Source organism: Engystomops pustulosus, chromosome 11 (assembly GCF_040894005.1).
Source record: "Engystomops pustulosus chromosome 11, aEngPut4.maternal, whole genome shotgun sequence".
NCBI lineage: Eukaryota > Metazoa > Chordata > Amphibia > Anura > Leptodactylidae > Engystomops > Engystomops pustulosus.
The window spans coordinates 4,269,516-4,292,420 of NC_092421.1; the positions used below are offsets into that span (position 1 = coordinate 4,269,516).

The 22,905-nt window shown below is 44.5% G+C and overlaps 1 protein-coding gene across 12 annotated transcripts in view; it reads right to left on the reverse strand.

The window, feature by feature from the left end:
- The window catches only part of ZMIZ1 (zinc finger MIZ-type containing 1), a 230,852-nt gene that overhangs the window by 38,554 nt on the left and 169,393 nt on the right, over window positions 1-22,905 (reverse strand). For 9 of the 12 annotated variants that reach the window (XM_072130119.1, XM_072130120.1, XM_072130121.1 and 6 more), the window contains 2 exons: window positions 20,748-20,861; window positions 19,049-19,154 (listed from right to left, as the gene is read on the reverse strand). In XM_072130119.1, coding sequence (XP_071986220.1) covers window positions 19,049-19,154; window positions 20,748-20,861 — 220 coding nt within the window. Of the gene's footprint in view, window positions 1-4,598; window positions 4,708-5,235; window positions 5,633-5,782; window positions 5,957-19,048; window positions 19,155-20,747; window positions 20,862-22,905 lie in introns of those variants that run through there. The other 3 variants (XM_072130127.1, XM_072130128.1, XM_072130126.1) reach the window with 3 other exon arrangements.

Sequence of the window (22,905 nt, forward strand, 5' to 3'; positions counted from 1 at the left end):
AGGTGGTGGGACACTACAGATCTCTAGAGATCGCTCTGCTGCTGGTATAGGGCAGGTTTCTTGCAGTATCTAATCTAACACTATTACTGTATAAACAGCATAAGAAGAACACCCGAGGGTGGAATGTCCAGCTCACCCAAAAGGAGACAATCCCAGCTTCCCTGGTCTCGGCCACAGTGCACACTATCACTTCCACGCCATAGGATCCACGCAATGCAAAAGGTAAGCCAAACCTTACTGTATAAAGGTGCACGGGTGACAATAGAGGTCGTCAGTAGTGCAGTAATCAAAGATGTCATAATAACTCAGCAATGACCAGAGAATCAAGAAATCAACATGTATCATGATTACAAAAACAGAGAAAATATGGAGGATTTTTTTTGCATCACAATATTCATTACACTCATTGTGCTCATTCACTAAGGGTCGCGGATTGCACTTTCTTGGGACTGTTCGCCGTTTTTGGGGATTGCACAGATCGGACAGGTATGTAACAGGTGTCTGCTATGGGATTGTTTCGCACGCGATGGGATTTTAGCGCAGCTGCGCTGCTTCCATGCGGCACAAATCAGGGGGTGTGACGATCCGACTGATTCGGACTGAGCGCGGGATTTAATTTTTAAATTGTGTCGCATCCAATGCACTTACATGCACCAGGAAGAAGAAGGTGAACTCCGGGGACCTGAGCGGGGAAGTGACACATGCAGGATATCGGGGGCAGGATCTTAGTGACTCCCCGCACAGCGCATTATACACGGACAATGCACTTACATGCACCAGGAAGAAGAAGGTGAACTCCGGGAACCTGAGCGAGGAAGCAACATATGCCAGATATCGGATGCAGGATCTTAGTGACTCCCCGCACAGCGCATTATACACGGACAATGCACTTACATGCACCAGGAAGAAGAAGGTGAACTCCGGGGACCTGAGCGGGGAAGTGACACATGCAGGATATCGGGCGCACGATCTTAGTGACTCCCCGCACAGCGCATTATACACGGACAATGCACTTACATGCACCAGGAAGAAGAAGGTGAACTCCAGGGACCTGAGCGGGGAAGCGACACATGCAGGATATCGGGCGCACGATCTTAGTGACTCCCAGCACAGCGCATTATACACAGACAATGCACTTACATGCACCAGGAAGAAGAAGGTGAACTCCGGGGACCTGAGCGGGGAAGTGACACATGCAGGATATTGATCGCAGGATCTTAGTGACTCCCCGCACACGGACAATGCACTTTCGGTGAACGCCAGCGGACAGGTAAGTAAATGAGCCCCATTATGGCTAAGGCAAGTGCAAAAAACAAAGTTTAAAGCGACAGCTTTACCATCAGAACCCAACTTGTTCATGAACGTTCCACTGACCTTAGTCATGTGTTCTACATGTTGATACATTAGGAGTTTTCTCTCTTTCTTTAGATATGAGGTTTACTTTTCCTTAATTTGTTTACCATCTGGTATTGCAGCGCTGCCTCATCCCTCTTCAGTCACCTCCTTCAGTTATAATGGGGAGGGTTCCAAAAATAATACGTTTTTGATACTTTCCTGAGACCAGTCAGGCCGTCTAAAAGATAGCTAAATTTATCACAGGGGCTTATGCTGCATAACAAATCTGGCATCTCTTACTTCGGCTTATTTAAGACCAATCGTTTCCCGCTGTGAGAGTATTCTAGTCCCTGCACTTTATTCTACGCACTTTCAAAATGTGTAAGTGAGGCACCAAAAAAATAAAAATCATAAAAGACATAATAAATCTGAAGAAACTTACAAGACTCCAGAAAAGTATTGGTGCAAATTTACACCAGAATGCTGATCATCACCATAAAATGGCTTTATACTCCTGTCCTGGAGAACATAAACACTTGTCAGGAGTTTAGCCCTGAAAGATCTATATATACTGTATATACTGCAGCTGCCTGGAGACATCACATGGAGTCAGACAGCATGTAACTCCCTATGTCCTCATACACACTGCTGCAGGTTTTGGCAGTGCATCAGACCCGGTTTCATGGAGCAATTTGATCATTGCAGTCAATGGGTCAATGAAGACACCAGAGGCCACACGTGCAGGACCCCAGCGAGCCGTCAATATCTACATCGTCAGTACATTAACCAGTATCCTGACAAAGCAAGGAGGCAAAACGTGGGTCAAGGCGCAGGGTGATACATTTTGTTCAAATTTTAAATGATTTTATGTATTGTACAACGTTATTGTAGTGTGTTTTAGACCCTCCGGTATTTTAGTGTACGGTTTACTGCTTCTCCTCTATGTCTGGTCACTGTAATGAAGATGTAGATATTCACATTCTTGCTATTAGTAATATACAGGCGGTCCCCTACTTGAGAACACCTGACTTACCTACGACCCCTGGATGTTGGTAAGTTACTGTACTTTAGCCTTAGGCTACAATAATCATCTATAACAGTTATCACTGGCGTCTGTAATGAAGATTTAGTGTTACTCCTGGTTCTTATCAACATTTTTTAAAATCCAATTGTCACAGAGACCAAAAAAATTGACTGGAGTTACAATGATAAAATATACAGTTCCGACTTACATACAAATTCAACTTAAGAACAAACCTACAGAACCGGTACGTAACCCGGGGACTGCCGGTACATTGATAAAGCTGTTATAATATAGTTTTTGTACAGTTATTGGTTTACAGGTCTGCGGCGCCATCTGTGCTCCCAACTTGGAGAAAATTTCAACTAAACAAAACATTTTTTAGCCAGTATGAAATTGTCTGAGACAAGACGTCTACGTAAGAGTCCGGACTACCCCAATCACATCTTCTGATCAACAACTATTCCGGAATAAACCCTTCTCTAGTTTATCAAACACTAGATCTCAATCATACCCTAAAAATAAAAAAGGTCCAGTATAGACCCATCAACTAAGATGCGACAGGTTGATAGATATGACACAAATTTGTTCCCAACTGAAAGTAACTAATTGACGAGACTTCATGGAAAAGTCATGGAAAAGTCATGGAAAAGTCATGGAAAAGTCATGGAAAAGTCATGGAAAAGTCATGGAAAAGTCTTCAAAAAGAGAAATTCAACTCAATTCAATGGACAGATGTATCACTGACACTTAGGAAACATCTTCTATGAAGAAGATCCAAGTTCATAAACTTAGTTCTGCGATTGTAGGTGTCATCACAAACATGGATCAACACAATGTAATGTATAGGTTGGACTATGATGGACTGATGCCTTTTTACTATGACCCTATCAATGGTATTGGCCAAAACTATCCTTGGCCCAGCTAACGTCTCATATACCAAGTTTGTAACGCTGACTACTATTCCTCCCTTCTCCCCAAACACATGCATGCCTGGTATGACTGGGCATGCAGGTGCGACTGGGGAGAGGGGGAAAGCTGCTGCTCTAAAAAGTGCGTTTTCTTCTTTATCCATACAAAGAGCATAGAACATGGAAGGAAACATTTGTTAACATGAAAACATTCTTTGGAAGTTTTGCAGGCTTGGGTGACAACTGGAAACCAACTCATGACAGCAGAGTCCTAGGGCTGGACGTCACCAGCATCGGTGGCCGAGTCACATGACTTATCAATCCCGGGAAGGGCTGTGTATGACCAGGACAAGGGCTGACCATGCATAATAGATTAGATAAACCAGAATGCAGCCAACCTGTACATAGAAACAGTACGCCAACCAACATATATACATATGCGTGTTTTATGCTTCTTCATCCCGTCTGATAACCCGGAAATGATCCCACTGGCAATTATTGGCCTCGGTGGAGGAAGCCTCAGCCGGTGATTGGCTGAATTGTACTTCCTGGAAGTGGAGACCAGCGCAGACCTGGTAATTATTAGAACGGGAATATCAAAGATGGGTGACGAGAGCGCGGCTTCTGTTAGATCTGATCCCTTTGGGAAACTGCTAAACATTTTTGTCTCCTGACGGGGAATCAGCTTTAAGACTCATTAAAGGTGCAATAGATTAAAAAAGCTCAAAAGATATAATTATAAAAAAAAAAGCCCTTGCATATACACTATTGCCGTTGGGATGTAGAATAAGTAACAAATAGAGAGTATATACATAATATATATACACATAGACACACATATATAATATATATACACATAGACACACATATATATATATATATATATATATATAATACATGTACACATAGACACATATATATATAATATATACACAGACACACATATATACATATAATACATGTACACATAGACACACATATATAATATATATATACACATAGACACACATATATACATAATATATATACACAGACACACATATATAATATACATACACATAGACACACATATATACATAATATATACACACATATATAATATACATACACATAGACACACATATATATATACACATAGACACACATATATAATATATATATACACATAGACACACATATATAATATATATATACACATAGACACACATATATACATATAATACATGTACACACAACAAAAAATAATAGCAAAGAACCGAGATCCCGACCAGAACTTCTCCCATAATATCAGATCCGTGATGACGGACGATGAAGCTTCTACAACTTCTTACCATTTGGCAGGAGGCGGCAATTCTCATGTTTACTGCAGAATGCTGACAGACACAAGTGATACACATGACTCGCCACTATGTACAAGAGCAGCATCCGGATACCATCTCCCAGCCAATAGGAGGCCGGCTCAGGACGTCAATGAAAAGCCATTAATCGTCCCAATTCTCATTCCCCCACACACTGTCCTACTATTCCCGGGAATGAGTCACCATCACAGTGCTAGGATAAGAGATGCCATCACATATGTATAGGACATTAGGGAGGGAGACAAACAGCTTAAGTTTTTCTCAAGTTGGCGGTGATGTAATACAATCATAATGGCGATTACTCAACAATATGGGAATAGACATCCCGCAATCCTTTACGTCTTCTCTACAAATGGTGTCTGAGAAGACAGGCGGATATATGATGGCACCCATAGCGTTACAGGGCCCTGATAGGTGCTGCGGGCCGTGTACCGTTCCAGGCGCTGGGCCCGCCTCCCCTTACCCTAACACATAGCATCATCTCGCCATGCACTGCTTCTCTCCTCCCACCAGGCACTATTTAAAAGGAATACAGTCCATACAGACGGCGGAGAATTAAAGACTGCTCAGCACCTCACTCCCCCTCCTCCCCAAGAAGAGAGCTACTTACCCACAAGTTTATTTAAACCAGTCGTGCGGCTCTCTTCCCCCCCACCCCTGCGCTCCTCTCTCTGTGTCTTCTGTTGCAGAGGGGGGACCACATATGTCTCACAGCACTTCCAGGCAACACAGCCTCCCGGTGCAGAACAAAAGCCGGGCAGGCTCAAGTCTTTAATTTGTGAAGCAGGCAGTCAGTGGCTTCCCTCTCCTTCCCTCCCCTCTAAGGACACCCGGCAGATCCTCTCCCTCTCTCCTGCCTGTCCAGCTACTGCACAACACTCATCAATTATTAATTGCTTGTCTCCAGATTTCCAGGCAAAACCAATAACAGATGGGCTCCCTGCTAATGGCTCACAATGTACCAGCCAACTGGCTGTGTGTGTGTTTCCAGCCTCCAGAGACAATGAAGGGAATCAGGTTAAGCCTCCTAACTTCACACATGCCCAGGCAGACACAATGTAGTCCCCCAGTGCAGTGCTGCAGTCTGAGATCAGCTCCCAAACCCATTAGGCAAAGCAGAGGAAGAAGATGAATTTGAAGAGGGGGTTTTGTCTCACCTCAGCACCATGCGGCAGGATTATTTAAGCCTTCCCTCTCCACGCTCCCTGTCTAGAGGGCTCGCTGTTTGCTGTTACACACACATACACCAGGCACACAGCAACCACACATATACACACATACACACATTCACACTCAGGCAGCCTCAGTCATTTGCCAGAAGGCAGAGAAGAGAGACAGAGGAGGAGGAGGAGGTGGAGGAGGGGGGTGTAGTGGGAGAGAAAGGGAGGAAAGAAAAAAAACCCAAGCAGCTCACATTACAAAACTTACACCAAGGGGAGGTGCTAGGCGATATCCCTTAACCCCTTCATTCACAGAGGCCACTATGAGCCAACCAGCTGCCGAAAAAACACAACCTACTATATGGTGCACACTCAGTAGCAATACAGATGCATCAGCAATCTCCATGTGTTTTATTGGTTTTAGCAAAACAAAAAATGGAGATATGTGACAAGCCCTCCCTCCCTTGTGATTACTCCTCCTAGGATACCAGTGACTGCAGCTTAGTACCATTCACTACATGATGGCAGGGACCGCACTCATTCACTACATGATGGCAGGGACCGCACTCATTCACTACATGATGGCAGAGACCGCACTCATTCACTACATGATGGCAGGGACCGCACTCGTTCACTACATGATGGCAGGGACCGCACTCATTCACTACATGATGGCAGGGACCGCACTCATTCACTACATGATGGCAGGGACCGCACTCATTCACTACATGATGGCAGGGACCGCACTCATTCACTACATGATGGCAGAGACCGCACTCATTCACTACATGATGGCAGGGACTGCACTCATTCACTACATGATGGCAGGGACCGCACTCATTCACTACATGATGGCAGAGACCGCACTCATTCACTACATGATGGCAGAGACCGCACTCATTCACTACATGATGGCAGAGACCGCACTCATTCACTACATGATGGCAGAGACCGCACTCATTCACTACATGATGGCAGAGACCGCACTCATTCACTACATGATGGCAGAGACCGCACTCATTCACTACATGATGGCAGAGACCGCACTCATTCACTACATGATGGCAGGGACCGCACTCATTCACTACATGATGGCAGAGACCGCACTCATTCACTACATGATAACAGAGACCGCACTCATTCGCTACATGATGGCAGAGACCGCACTCATTCACTACATGATGGCAGAGACCGCACTCATTCACTACATGATGGCAGAGACCGCACTCATTCACTACATGATAACAGAGACCGCACTCATTCACTACATGATGGCAGAGACCGCACTCATTCACTACATGATGGCAGAGACCGCACTCATTCGCTACATGATGGCAGAGACCGCACTCATTCACTACATGATAACAGAGACCGCACTCATTCGCTACATGATGGCAGAGACCGCACTCATTCACTACATGATGGCAGAGACCGCACTCATTCACTACATGATGGCAGGGACCGCACTCATTCACTACATGATGGCAGGGACCGCACTCATTCACTACATGATAACAGAGACCGCACTCATTCACTACATGATGGCAGGGACCGCACTCATTCACTACATGATGGCAGAGACCGCACTCATTCACTACATGATGGCAGAGACCGCACTCATTCACTACATGATGGCAGAGACCGCACTCATTCACTACATGATGGCAGAGACCGCACTCATTCACTACATGATGGCAGAGACCGCACTCATTCACTACATGATGGCAGAGACCGCACTCATTCACTACATGATGGCAGAGACCGCACTCATTCACTACATGATGGCAGGGACCGCACTCATTCACTACATGATGGCAGAGACCGCACTCATTCACTACATGATGGCAGAGACCGCACTCATTCACTACATGATGGCAGAGACCGCACTCATTCACTACATGATGGCAGAGACCGCACTCATTCACTACATGATGGCAGAGACCGCACTCATTCACTACATGATGGCAGAGACCGCACTCATTCACTACATGATGGCAGGGACCGCACTCATTCACTACATGATGGCAGAGACCGCACTCATTCACTACATGATGGCAGAGACCTCTCTCATCCAAAAGACCTGCAAGTACAGCAAGTAACAACTACTCACAGTCCAGGACGAGAGCATCCAAACTACCTACCCAAGATTTGTAGGTCAGCGGATGACCACTATTAGGATTACATCCCGCAATGACACAGATTATCTTTGGTAAAGTGGGTAGAGATCAATACCAATGCCCAACATAAAAGGATTTGGCACACAGCATCATAAGCCCTTAACATGAGGCAGGGGAGTCACTAATGGCCTGGGGAACATAATAACAACACTGGGCCAAAAGGATCAAATGCTCCAAAAATGTCAGTTAAAAAAAATCCAACTGCTAATTGAGCGATTTATGCCAAAATTAAGAGTCATCACTGAAACACAATGTAACAAATAATAAAGTTACTGTGTAAGACAAGAAGACAACCTGCTGAGGAGACATCACAGCCATCCCGGGTCTACAGGGTGTGAATCCCATCCCCGGGAATGAGCCAGTCACTGGAGGAGGGGAAGAAAGTGACTGCAACTAATTGCAAAGCAGCAACTAGAACTTCAGACACAAAGTAACAATCTCTGCAACAAAAGTAGAACAAAACATCAAATATAAATGACACATAACACGCACATGAACTCTTACACCATAAGATGACGGAGACACGAGCTGAAATTCTTTTTTTTATCTAGAAGAGTTCCACATTGTATCATCATGTCAATTTACACAAAAGTCACAATGCAAGAAATATGTCAAAAGAAAAGAATACCGTGCGTACAGTGCAAGTATGAATGCTTAACGCTTAGTAGCCTTACTAGGACACAAGTCTCTTGAAGGGGAAGTCCTGAGCAGTGGCACAAACTAAACACATCACTCCTAGTTACTAATATATATAAAAAGCTGCAGCACTTACCGTATATACACACAAATATATACATACAATTTAAGAGCAGCTCCCTCTAGTGGCCAGAATGCAGGTTGCAGTTCACTGCATGTTTACATACTAGTGGTTAGCTTAAAATATTATTATATTAACCTTAACATAACTTCAAAGTTTCAGCTTTACAAAGTAAAACTATGATACAAGGAGATACATTTCTGGTTGATGATTTGCCCAGTAATGCATCAGATCTGTGTTCCTATAGTACTTCTGCAGCAGACTACAGACATGCGCCATGAGGTCCCAGTAATATCCATAACCCTAAACTAATCTTTCCCTATCCCTATAACACTTTTAACTTTGTTTAATTTGCATATTGGTTAGATAAACTGCAGATTAGGTTAGAAAGTGTTATAGGGTTATGGAAAGCAAGTTAAGGTTTTAGGATATTACTGGAAAACCTAAAATCAGATCTACCTTAAAAGGGAACCTGTCACCAGGGACCTCATTTCCACTAATGACAGGTTCCAGAAGCCCATCACACCTGCAGTGCACATCTGCCTTTCTGCTTTCTCTATGCATTTGCATTACACTATAATTGTGTGTTATAACTTACCTTGCACCCTGACAGGATCCTCTGTGTAGTCCCAGGGGTTGGGCTTTGGTTTGGATGCATTTCAAAAAACAACATGTGACTTGTCTGAGCTGCAGACTGCTCAGCTCTCAGTCCCCACCTTTGTGCTCCAGTATAGCTCCTACAGGAGCTGTACAGGAGCACAAAGGTGTTGGCCCAGAGCTGAGCAGTCTGCAGCACAGACAAGTCACATGTTTTTGGAAATGCATCCAAACCAAAGCCCAACCCCTGGGACTACACAGAGGATTCTGTCAGGGTGCAAGGCAAATTATAACACACAATAGGTTACCTTTAATAGGTAGATTCCTGATGGTAGGTTACCTTTAAGAACTAATAGATGTTTGCACACATATGTGGTAAGGCCTGTTGTATGGGAAATATCAGTATAATGACGCTCAGCCATGTTTTACATACAATGAGACCAATGGTGAAAAGTATATGCTGCGGTCAGGACCCTCTGCCAGCAGCATCCAATCAAAACTATTATAAAGTAACTCTTTCATGTACTGTTAACATGGCCAGAGATTGCCGTATACACGTCACACAGTATACACGGTCCATGTTAGCGGTGTTTGCAGCCGTCAACTGCACCGACCTACCCATAGACTACCCCCTGTGCCTGTGCACATTATATTCCTCCCCTGCACAATAACATAGAATTCACTTATCCAGGTGGTTTTTTAATGACTAAGAGGACCTTTTATTCATACTTGGTTCATAAATCCAGTAGACCCATGACCTAAAAGTAGGCATCAACCCTGCCATCCACTGCCATGAGGAAGTCTACTGAACAACTACTGAAGATGCCATGGAGACCTCAACAAGGAAGATAAGAGTTAAGAAAGAAAAATTGTATGGAATGGCGTCAGAGTTACCCTTGAGAAAAACAAAAACGAACACGGTCAACTTCAGCGTCTGGTGATGGATCTCAAGGCCTCCTCTGATACATTACAATAGACTTCTCCCGCTCCGAGACCTCAGATAAAAAGCCTTATAATCTGACGATTTGTAGCACAAGATGCCTTTGCACAACGCTGAATGTGTAAGCCCTCCGATGACAGGAGGTAATAGTGACCCAGCGAGTGATGCCGGCTCTCCCCGCTCGACATAACCATGGCAACTATTCTCCGCACTAGACGTACAGGCGAACCGGGAAAAATACACAGGAATCCATTACCTAACACGGACTGGATGATACACAATCTCTACTTAACCCTGCTGTGCACAAAAGAAGGATACACTGAAGAGGGAGCGTTACAAAACTGCCCACCTGCCCTACAGGGGGGCAAGAGGTGTCAAAGATGAGGTTAACCTTGGACTAGAAGGGCATCTTTCTGTCCAAAGATCGGTTGCCCAAGATAAGTTTTCCAAAACCGTGCCGTACCTGTCCACATGCTGCCAGATCTCAGCTCATCACCCATCTCCAGCTGTAGCAGAGGAGTCAGGATTGTACAGAGGAAACAGACACTTTATTACTATCCACAATCTAGAAAATACTGACCAAGATCTTCCCCCAAACATTCAAGTGCCCAAATGGACAGGGTCAGCAGATTTTACCCCATTAATCTCCCACCTACCTCTAGTAGGGAATGACATTACCTTTCTGCTGGAAGGATCTATATAGCAATTAATTTTGTGATTTGAAAACTTGTGTTTTTGCAGCTGCTTAATATTACAGGGTCACCAGGTTTTACCCCACTAAAATACCTACCCCCCTCAGGTAGGTGGCGGGGGGGGGGGGGGGTGTCCTTTTGAGCATTCTTTCTTTTATTGCAAATCTCACTCATTAACCTAGAAAAAAAAATCTCCCCCAAAGTTCTGTGAAAATGAGCAGAGTAGAGTCATATTTTGCCTAAGAAGAAGTCAAGTTTAGAGTCTTCCGGGGTAGTGTCTTCAATTCTATAGCACCTTTAAAAAGCTTCTGGTGTCATATTAAAGATAACATCTCATCTTTCAGGTCACATCTACAGAACCAGAGATACAGACAGTTAAAGACATAGAACCTCATTTATCAAAACTGTCTGAGAGCTAAACCGTTCTTGTTGCTCATGGCAATGATTCGGAGCTCAGCTAGGACAGTTCTACTCTCAGACACTATAGAGAAATCTCCCCAATAGTTGGGAATATGAGATCCTGTTCCCGTCTAGTTCTCTCCCGTTCTATAGACTCACTTTTCTGGCATATAAATGTCTGACAATAAATCGTGCAACTTTTTCATGACATTTGCTAACATACCGCACTTACCCATATTCAGCAAGTGAATCCAGCTTTGTGACGTGTGATTTTACAAAAATAATTTGCAAATTTAAGCGCAGACGCATTCCAATGCAAGTGCTTTAAAAAAATTGCAACTTCTTTTTTTTTTTGCGCCCAAACAAATCCGGTCTCAAATCCAAATGCAGACAAATCATATGTCACAGTTATCAGGAGGTCTAAACCACTAAACAAAAAGCTCTTTAGACTCTGCTCATTGCCACATGACTTTGGAGGAGATTTTTGGAGGTAAATTAGTGAGATTTACCACAAAATAAAGAATTCTAGAAATGACATTGCCCCCCCCCCCCCCCCACCTGAGGGGGTTGGTAGTTTAGTGGGGTAAAACCTGTAATATAATATATGTAATATTAAGCAGCTGCAAAAACGCAACTTTTCAGGTCACAAAATGAGACTTCATGAGGCTCGGATATAAAGGTGAACAGAAGACACTTCCACAAGACTGTGGACCGTCTCTGGAGCCTGTGGCACACGGAGGGAGCAGCCCCTGTGTTACATCTCGTGTGACCTAGTTAGCACGGGATCCCTGTGGGTGCTGCCCAATCCTCCAGGGAGCTCTGATGGGTCTCTCATTTTAGTTTACAAACACATTTTATTCGTTCTCCAGCGAGAATCATGACAAATGTGCAGCCATGGGAAAAGCTTCAGCAGGCATGCTACTCGGCAGCCTCACCGGGGTATTCTGATAAATTATAATTCCTTTATTTATAATTCCTTTATTTATATAGCGCACACAGATTACACAGCGCTGCACAGCACTTGCCAAATCAGTCCCTGTCACCATGAGGCTCACAATCTAATCAACCTATAAGTGTGTTTTGGAGTGTGGGAGGAAACCGGAGGACCCGGAGGAAACCCACGCAAACACGGAGAGAAAATACAAAGTCTTTGCAGATATTGACCCTGGGACTTGAACCCAGGACCTCAGCGCTGCAAGGCTGTAGTGCTAACCACCAATCCACCGTGCTGCCCTATAACCAATAGATTTGTCTTCACACAGGGACATCCTCTTAATACCCCGACCATCAGCATGGGAAGCAATAGATTTTTGCTCTGGTTGTATAATGGCACATGGTTCTGTTCTTTTTCCTTTCAATGGTTGGAGGAGGGAGCCCGGGACACATGTTCATACTAGCCAAAGTGAACCTGAGGAAAAGGAGGTGACCAACCTCTTTACAGTCCTGTATGCAGTCCACCTCTTTGAGAAGACCAAACCCTTACCCAGACCACCCTTATCCAGACCACCCTTACCCAGACCACCCTTACCCAGACCACCCTTACCCAGACCACCCTTACCCAGACCACCCTTACCCAGACCACCCTTACCCAGACCACCCTTACCCAGACCACCCTTACCCAGACCACCCTTATCCAGACCACCCTTATCCAGACCACCCTTACCCAGACCACCCTTATCCAGACCACCCTTATCCAGACCACCCTTACCCAGACCACCCTTACCCCTAACGTTGCATCACTACACAGAGACTGGCGCTGGACAGAACTATTTTATACTTTATTGTACTATGGACAGCTCATAGACAGCGCCACCTAGTGGCCAGAAAAGTATTAATGCTACAATATGTGTGTGTGCTTGGATGAGACATCACAGGAGAGGGTCCCGGTGCCTTCCTTATTAACCCCGTCTTTGTAAAGGTAAGTTGAGGTGGGACACGGTAGAGTGAAGACCTTGCCCACAGCTGCGGAGGCACCGAAGGGAATTTGTAATTAACACAAAAATAAATCCGCGTTCAGATGAAACTTTCCAGTTCGTCAGTTTCTGGTAACTGCAAATAGTTGGTATATAAATACCCCGGCACGCTGGGCCAGTGCCCTCCTCCAAGACTCTAATCTGGGGGATATTTTTAACCTGGTTGGATGCGTTTCACCCTACGTTTATCTGAAAGTCGTAGCACAAGAGGAGGAATGGCACTACATAGTATCAGGCTCCGTGTGATGGAGCAAGTGCTGGAGGTCCTGAGGTAGGAGGACAGGTAACGCGCGTCTCCCAGCCGGACATAGACTTGGGTGCATTCCTGTCCTTCCCCCATGTCTAGTCACTGGCTGCTGATCCAGGCGCTGCCCCTCTGTGTGACGACTAGAGGCACCCGCACAGGTTTAGGGGCTTAAGGCAATGCTCTGGGCTCTGTGCCAAATACTTTGCTAGCTGACCTACAAAAATGTGCGATCTTAAAAGAAAAAAAAAAAAGTAGAGCAGGAGGGCGAGATCAATGTGGGGACCATACGAGCCTCAGTAATGGAGAAATATACAGACATATAATAAAAGGTTTTCTATTAGGGAAAATCCGGATCTTCCCATGTGCACTGGAGGACTGTCCGGCCCGGGACAAATATGGCAGGTTGGGCCGACAAAGTTTGAGGCCTCAAAAGGGACAACTGGGAATCTCTCCGATGGATTGCACGGCCGATCTGCCCCTGACCACCATCATTCACGGAGTACCCGGGGGTTGGATGAATGGCCACAGGGGACCGTAGTTTGGGGACCCCTGACCTAGAGTCCTGCTCCTCCCTTTAGGCCCTGGACAAGGGGAAGTACAGCTTGTGTGCGGTGACAGAGGAGGAGAAAAGAAAAACTTTGAAAAGTTTTTCAGGAGTGAATAAGTTCTTGGTGCAGACATAACAGCAGAAGCTTTCAGCATAGGAACGTTCAGTGAGAAATGGCGAGCGCACGGATCCAGTAACACGCAATCCTCGGGTGCTGACAGCTCCCTGTACATCAGCCTCATGCACATAGACAGGGACAGGGCTACATTTCACAAGCCGGGGTTTGAGTAATTTAAGGCCACAGCCCCACAACACCTCACACTTCTGTGTTTGCAGGAAAAATGTCTTGCGGTTAGCGACGCAGTCAAAACCTTTCCTAAATCACACAGAAAACAAACACCTTGTCATGTCGGACAGGCATTCAGTCTGCAGAACATAGCGTGGCTCCTCTTATCACCTGCAGAACACATTTCTGGAAGACTTGCCGACTCTACGCCAAAGAAAACAGATACCCATAACCTTCCGTACTTAATACAAGGCTAAAATGACTACTTATCACCTTCAATACAAAGAGCAAAAGTGACGCACAACGTTATACGAGTATTAGAAGACACGAGACACGTGCCGGAGATATACACAGACTATGGTGGGAACGGTGGGCATTGGATGCGGTTTATGAGAAAACTCTACAATGTTTATTTCTGTTTATGGTCACAAAACTGATCACATCCAACAGCAATGAGAATAAGCATTGGTTCTCAAAGGAAACCTAACATCTCGGATCTACCTATTGCGGCAGGTTTAACTAATGAATGACATGGGAGCCCTCTTTAGGGCCAATCCTTGAGTGGCCTGTAACTTTATAAATCTTTTATTGCCCTAATATGCAAATATCTGAAAGAGGCTACTGGGCCGTGGGGTAACTGGAGCTGAAGCTACACGGCGCGGCTACTCCACACCCCAGTAGGGTCCTCCTACTACGAGATCTTCAGCAGCTGGCACTCGTCCGCGCTCTGCATACAGTATCTATACAGAGTTGGCTCCGAAACTATTAAGTAGCTCTGGCTTCGCACCCGACTACACGGAGCCGCCCTTTTTGCATAGAGAGTCTATGCAGAGCGCGGTTGAGTGTGCGCAGCTGCTAAAGATCTCGTAATAGGAAGATCCAAAGAGGCTACTGGGGCGTGGAGTTAAAGATTAGCAAAGATAGAGGAGAGTAAAAGATTTGCCCTAAAAGGAGTTATCCTTACATATGTTAGGTGCACCTACCACCGGATCTACCTTAATAGCTAGATCTGAGATGGTAGGTTTCCTTTAACTATAAGGATATTTCTTTTGTTTTCTATTGTAACACATAGATTATAACTACTCGCAGACTTGCGGTTAGGTGACCTATTGAAGGCATTGTCCGGCTGCTCCAATAACATCCAAGAATAGTGATGACAATGTAACAGTAACTTTAGGATTGTCATATATACGATCGGTAGTGGCACAGGAGATGGATGGCATTGGATGTGATGATGAGAAGCCGCAGGTGCACCAAGTGGCTCCAGATGACAGTCTCCTCAGACAGGGATGCATAAACATCTCCAGAAAGCGCACACTGCAAACATGATCATTTCTGCTTAAACAGGAATTGTGGCGCGCACATCAGATTCTGAAATTGTAACACATAATGGGTTAATAGTCTTTCTGCAAAGTGTCCAAAAAGCCCAGCTTTGTAAATGTGGGGAAGGAAAATGTAGCATTTTCCCTCTGTAAATCGCCTTCTGAAGCATCACTCCCCCTCCGCCAGCACTTTCCATCTCTGAAATTCCAGGAGACCTTTTGAGCAAACAAAAAGGAGGGAATGTGCCATTCTAAAAAAAAAAGAGGGAGGCCAAGGAGCTGCTGCTGCATTCATGGTGATGGATTTTTACAGTAGCTCATGGACACTGTCTGGACTGGCTCTGCCGCTGATTCGGGAGCGGAACAAGCTTACACAACAAGCCGTTCTCTGATGGGAAACTAATTACTTTACCAAGATTAATTGGTTGGGTTTGGCTCAGTGGGTACAAGCCTGGAACTCTTGGTGTTAGGTTTACACAGGAGTACATCTGCACCCAATTATCCAGATGGCCTCTGTACCTCCTCACTAACCCTCCCATTTCTCCACGCAGCTCTCTAGGGCATCACCTTAACCCTATTCATTACCAAAGATGATGATAAACCAGAAAACTCATAGACAACGCAATAATAATGTGAATACTTGCTCCTCACTCCCATGGAGATACACTTGGTGCCCTATCCAGTTTTACAGCGTATTCACTCCCAATTAATGCCAAACCAATAGAGAATTCTGCGTTAGTTTACCAAAGATGATCGTACATTCGCATTAAAACACAGATACATGTGCAGATCCCCAGAGTGCGGTAAAGCATGGGGCAGCGGTGCAAGTCCTTAGATGGGTTCACTATGGCAGAATGACAAGCATAGGTTGTCATTTAGGGTAATAAATCCAGTTTCACATTGTATTGCCATTGAAAAAATGCACTAAATAGGTGTGAATTATACAAAAAATATTAAAGGCAATGATTTTTGCAGGTTAGCTCTCTGTCCCCATACCTATATATTAATAACTCCTAAGATTACCAACAGGAGCACGCAGCATTTACTTTATGTTTGCATTGTGTTTATGTGAACAATGTGTCACTACAATATTGACATTAAGTTAACACATTGTCTACACCAGGTTGAAACAATTGAATTGTGCTCACAAACGCAACCTTCAAAAAAGAGGGAGGGGGGAGGGGGGTGGGGGTAATGTTTAAGAGCAGAAAAAGAGCCTCTACTTGTTGCACCCTGAGCTTATGTGTCTAGTGTTTGTTTGACTTTCTATTCTCTTTTGAGAAGCCTTTGACATTTCTACCCTTTATTAAAAGTTTTGTACCAAGTATTTAAGTTATTCCCTATCCACATTATATGAAATAACTATCTGATTGGCGAGGGTCCAACCGCTGGGAACCCCACTGACAGAATGGGGATCCTGTTCTCACTAATGGGTGGGGCGGCAGGATGACCATGTGCCCTACCCCTCCATGCAGGTCTATGGGAGCAGTAGGAGACAGACAAGTGCTGCGCTAGGCTCTTTCTGTCATTACCGTAACACTGAATGCTGTGGGTCCCAATAGTCTGACCAACTGACCAGTTACGGATAGGGGATAACTTTAATAATGGGACAAACCATTTACCAATGCATCTGCCTGGAGAGTGATCCCAATTTCATCCTCTCAGTACTGCCCTCTAACATGGCAATAGAAAGGGGGACACAGGCAGGAAAATATTTTTTTCACTAACCTCACTTGAAATCTGTAAGAGACGCTTTATTTGTGCCAAACTGGGCTCGGCGTCAGTCATGCAGGTACACAGAAAAACATGCCATTTACCGGAAATTGGACTTTGCACTAAACGTCCCTACAGGAGATGGTTCTGGGGGGACGGTACTTTGTAACTATGCGGTTCGGGCCGGCTCATCACTAGTTTGACCCCTTTTTGAATAATACTACTACATGAATACCTATAGGCATACTAACATGGTAATGGTCATCTATTCCAGAATTATACAATACTTTGTATCAGTTACTTTGAGCCAAAACCAGGCCTGGAGACTACACAAAGATAAGTTTTGGCTGAGATGAACTGGCCCTAATCTATACACACAACCTTCCTTCCAATCAGCTGGTTTGGCCAAGGGCCATCCTGTAGGGCAGTGATGGTGAACCTTGTGGAAACACTCAGCTCAAGCTACACTCAGAACCCGCTTGTATGCCGCAATGTGCCAAAATGACAATTTAAGCGGTAACATATTGATTCCTGCTGTTTCACAGGTTTTAATCGCATTGGTGTCCTGAGTTCACCAATACAATAGAAAGATGATGGAGAAATTTGGATCGTAGCTTCCCTCCAGGGTCCCCTGAAATGGAAGAATCAGGGGACCCAGAGCAGGAGCTCCAATGACAATCCATCTCTACCCACACCTTCTCGCTCCTCCTGTAGGATGTCACTTTACAATAGCGTTGAGCATGGCATGTCCTGGGCTTTATTGGACCACAGGAAGAAGCTTTGAGTCCTATCTGGCAAACCCTGTGTTATGGTGAAGGCCTGGGTGCCCACAGAAAGGTCTCTGAGTGCCACCTCTGGTACCTGTGCCATAGGTGCGCCACCACTGCTGTAGAGTGTTAGAACATCTATTTAACAAGGTAACATGACTGTGTGCATAGTTTGGGCCGGGTCCAATCCAGCAGGACTCACCAGAACACTGTGCATACAGATGCGTCTGCCGGCCGAGCTCCTAATGACACATAGTCACAGTATGAATGATTTGTAACAAGAACATACGCAGAGATGGTCGGTCAATGGCGGAATCACACAAAAACCCTTTTTCCTTCCTTATTTTCCCAGACATAATTTGGAGCCATAAATCATCCCAGAGACAGGTGACCTCAAAGGCTCCTTGGCAGCCCATGTGGAAACCCTGGGAGCAGGATACTAAACCTTCCTTCAGCCCAGGCGAGGAGGAGGAACAAAGACCAAGTGAAATGAAGAAGTCACATTAACCCTGGAAGAGCGCAACATTATTCACACCCAAAGCGAAGCTTCTCGTGGTCGCACATTTGCTTCATTTCATCTTTACTCTAACCCCCTTTATGTCAGACATCCGCAGCAGCGACGCAATCTGCATTCAATGCACAATCTACAATCTGCATCTGTCAGAGAGGTCATTATAGCAAAGAGTTAAGACTCAAAGCCGCTCGGGCAGGTAAACGCCATAGTAAAGTGTTGCTAAGCGACAATGTGCAAATAATATATACGCTGCAGGTCTCGGCTTGTGTAGATCAGAGCACCCGGCAGAAGATCCCCGTCTGAAAGGTAAATATTAATTGCTTGCTTCCTACCAGCTGATTTGGGAGTGAACTTGTCTCTGTTGGCCGCACATACAGCGAGGAGTCTGTAGCCAAGGTCCAGGTCAAAGCCTTGCTGTGCCGCTACTCTACTAACCACCTGGAGGAGGAAGGACGACATATCAGTATCACATAACACGTTATAGTATGAGCAACTACATACATACATACATACGTACATACATGATCATAGTATGAGCAACTACATACATACATACACACATACATACATACATACATGGACATAGTATGAGCAACTACATACATACATAAATACATGGTCATAGTATGAGCAACTACATACATACATACGTACATACATACATACATGGACATAGTATGAGCAACTACATACATACATACATACATGGTCATAGTATGAGCAACCACATACATACATACATAGGCATAGTATGAGCAACCACATACATACATACATAGGCATAGTATGAGCAACCACAAACATACATACATACATACATACATACATACATACATACATACATGGACATAGTATGAGCAACTACATACATACATACATACGTACATACATGGACATAGTATGAGCAACTACATACATACATACATACATACATGGTCATAGTATGAGCAACCACATACATACATACATACATACACACACACAAGGTCATAGTATGAGCAACCACAAACATACATACATGGTCATACTGTGAGCAAATACATACATACAAACAAGGTCATCGTATGCAACCACATATGTCCGGATACATACAGAGGCACAACACGAGCAAACAAAGACATACAAGTTCATAGTAAGAGGAACCAACTACGTACATACATACATACATACATACAAGGTCATACTATGATTACATACATACATAGTTATAGTATGAATACATACATACAAGATTATAGTATGAGCAACTAGATACATACAAGGTCATATTATAAGGAGCATATACAAGGTCATAGTATGAGCAACCACATACATACATACATACATACATACATACATACATAGTCATAGTATGAGCAACCACATACATACATACATACATAGTCATAGTATGAGTAACCACATACATACAAGATTATAGTATAAGCAACTAGATACATACAAGGTCATACTATAAGCATACTATAAGCAAGCATATACTACAAAATGCACAGCACTGTGTATACAATAAGATGGCCGCAGTGCCCCCCTAAGCCAAGACCATCAATATGTAAGTCACAAAAACCTTAGATGAAAACAAATCTATCATATACAAGACATGGGCATTTCTACAACTCCATTAACATAAGTGGGAAATCTTTTAAACATTTTGCAACAAATCTACATTGTATAAATATACTATCAGGCCGCGGTCACACGTGGATGTGTTTAGCCACAAGCAATTTGGATTGGAAAGGAGCAGCACATATGTGTTGCTTGTGCCCGATCGCAGCCGTTTATGGCTAAACACGTGTGATCTGGAGAAACTCCTCCCTCTTACGTCTGAATTGTGTTTCAAAACGCAACGTGTGAACATGGCATGAGGGGGGGGCAACCCAAATTCTTCTTGTGAAGCAAAAAAATATGTACTAGGGTGAACCCGTATATTTTCTCTATAGGCCAAATGCAAGAGAAGAAGAGCAACAATTTCCACTTGGCAGCCGGGGATTGAGAACTTGAGGAGAGAGAGAGGTGAAAAGTTAAAGCGCGTACCGTCAAACAACCCATGAGGCTCTGTTCAAAGGGTCTTTGAAAAGCTCGAGGATCTCCACACCAGTCCAGGAGCTCTGTAGCTGCATTGTGGAAATTTGCTGGGTTCTGTAAGTGCTGAAAGAGATGGAGACATAGACAAGTGTCAGACGGCCGCGCCGTGCAAACGTCTACTAGAAAGAATAAGTCTGCTTACTGTCAGGACATCATCGTGGCTTCCATTTCAGAGTCACAAAAACAAAAATAGAAGCATAAAGCATAAATTTCAGTGCATACAACACATCGCCAGCAAGAGGTTACTATAAGAGCCGCCATCAATACAGCGGAGATACCTACCGCTCTTCTGCAGGGATTACTATTATCAGCAGAGATAGCTCAGGGATTTTTTCTTGACTTGTTCTATTGTAGGCAACCTTTCCTAACATGTCATAACTATGTGTAGGGAAAAGCGTATTGGATGAAGCATCGCTATAACGAATGAATGACTCAACGCCTGCCGGAAGTCGAGCTCTGGTTATAGCAATGCTTGATCCTAGAAAGCTTACCCTGTAGTTGGCTGCAATGTGCTGCAGAAAACCTTCCTGAGAAAGGCAATAAATGTTAGAATTATACAGTGATACAAAGCGTCTGTATAGACATATGCCGAGCCATGGAGCGCGGAGCGGCATCAACCAACACTCGATCGGATAACAGATGGAATTGGTTTGTGTGAGTTTGGAGACTACAGGTAAAAAGCAAAAGATAAGGAAATATAGAAGCTCAGGGCAGACGGGGAAATCCACATACAAGTAGAAAACTAGAGGACAAGAGACCAATACTATGTTCACGTGTTTGGAGCCCACTATATAAAGCCCTCTTTATTCTCTTTTCGCCCTCAACTTTGCTTCTATATATCAGAAGGTTGAGCAAAACTGGAGAGACCTCCCGCACTTGCCCGACCACCAACCACCTCTAATAGTAGCCTGACCCGGCACTACATGGAGCTCCGCCACCATCAGCCAAGAGCCCGAAAGTAGATGAAGTACAGGTGGTCCACATGCCCTCTATAGCTCAGTACCAAGTTAAGGCTCCTCTGGTGTTACTGCCCTCTACACTTCCAAATCCTTTTTCTGTGCATCAAAAAAGGCGGGTGTCAGTCGGGGTTGGACAGTGGTCTGCTTGGTGTCTTCTGAATGGCCATTCTAAGCCCTCACAGAAACTCCATAGAAATATAGAGAAAGGTTGGTGGAGTTCCTGAAGGTTTTGTGTTTAACCGAGGCTATAAGAATGAATGGATATCTGGATTAATGCCACTATATGGAACAGCATATATACTATTCCACACCTTTTATTCTGGTAAATCGACTTATTCCTGTGGGGCAGATGCCAAATGTATGCTCATAAGATATTGGAAAATTATTCATACATTCTGGCATGTTCCTTTTTTCGCCCAGTAAACATGCTAAAGGAAAAAAAAGTATCCTAATCTTACAGACATCATGGGGCACTTTTACTTACAAGGCCACTCGAGTTCACTAAAAGTGCATTGTCCGTGTATAATGGTGCGTGTAGCGATTCACCAAGATTGTGCGCCAGTAATCACCATCTTTTTTCACCATCTTTTTCGTGGTGCACTTTTGGCATAGGGTGTGCGACACAATTTGCAAGTTAAATCCGGGGCTCGGCCTGAATCAGTCGGAGCGTCAGACGACATGTCCTGCAGTTTGTGTTGCACGGAGGCAGCGCAGCTGCACCACCAAAGGGTCGCGCGTGACACCATAGGGGCACAGACACTTCTTAAATACCTGTGCAAGCCATTTTAGCCATGAAGAATGTGCACGGTCCAACAAAAGTGCACAGCGCGACCCTTAGTAAATGTGCCCCATTCGTATTGCTCAGTCCAGCACTAAGGGCCAAAGCTAAAAAAAAAGCAGGACCCACATCTTAGAGAAATCACACAGAGAGAAATGTGCCCTGAAGAAAGCAGCAGAAACCGGGCTGCACATAGGTACGAGGAGATGTCCATTTCATATACATAGGGCCTGGGCATGAAGGCAAGAACGCACAAGGTCAGGACACAGTTGTGTTGATGGATGTGCGGTATCATCCTCCTCATGTCTGTAGCTTGGAGATCTGCACATGTGACCCTGCCCACACAGACTGACATTCCAGAGAATGAAAG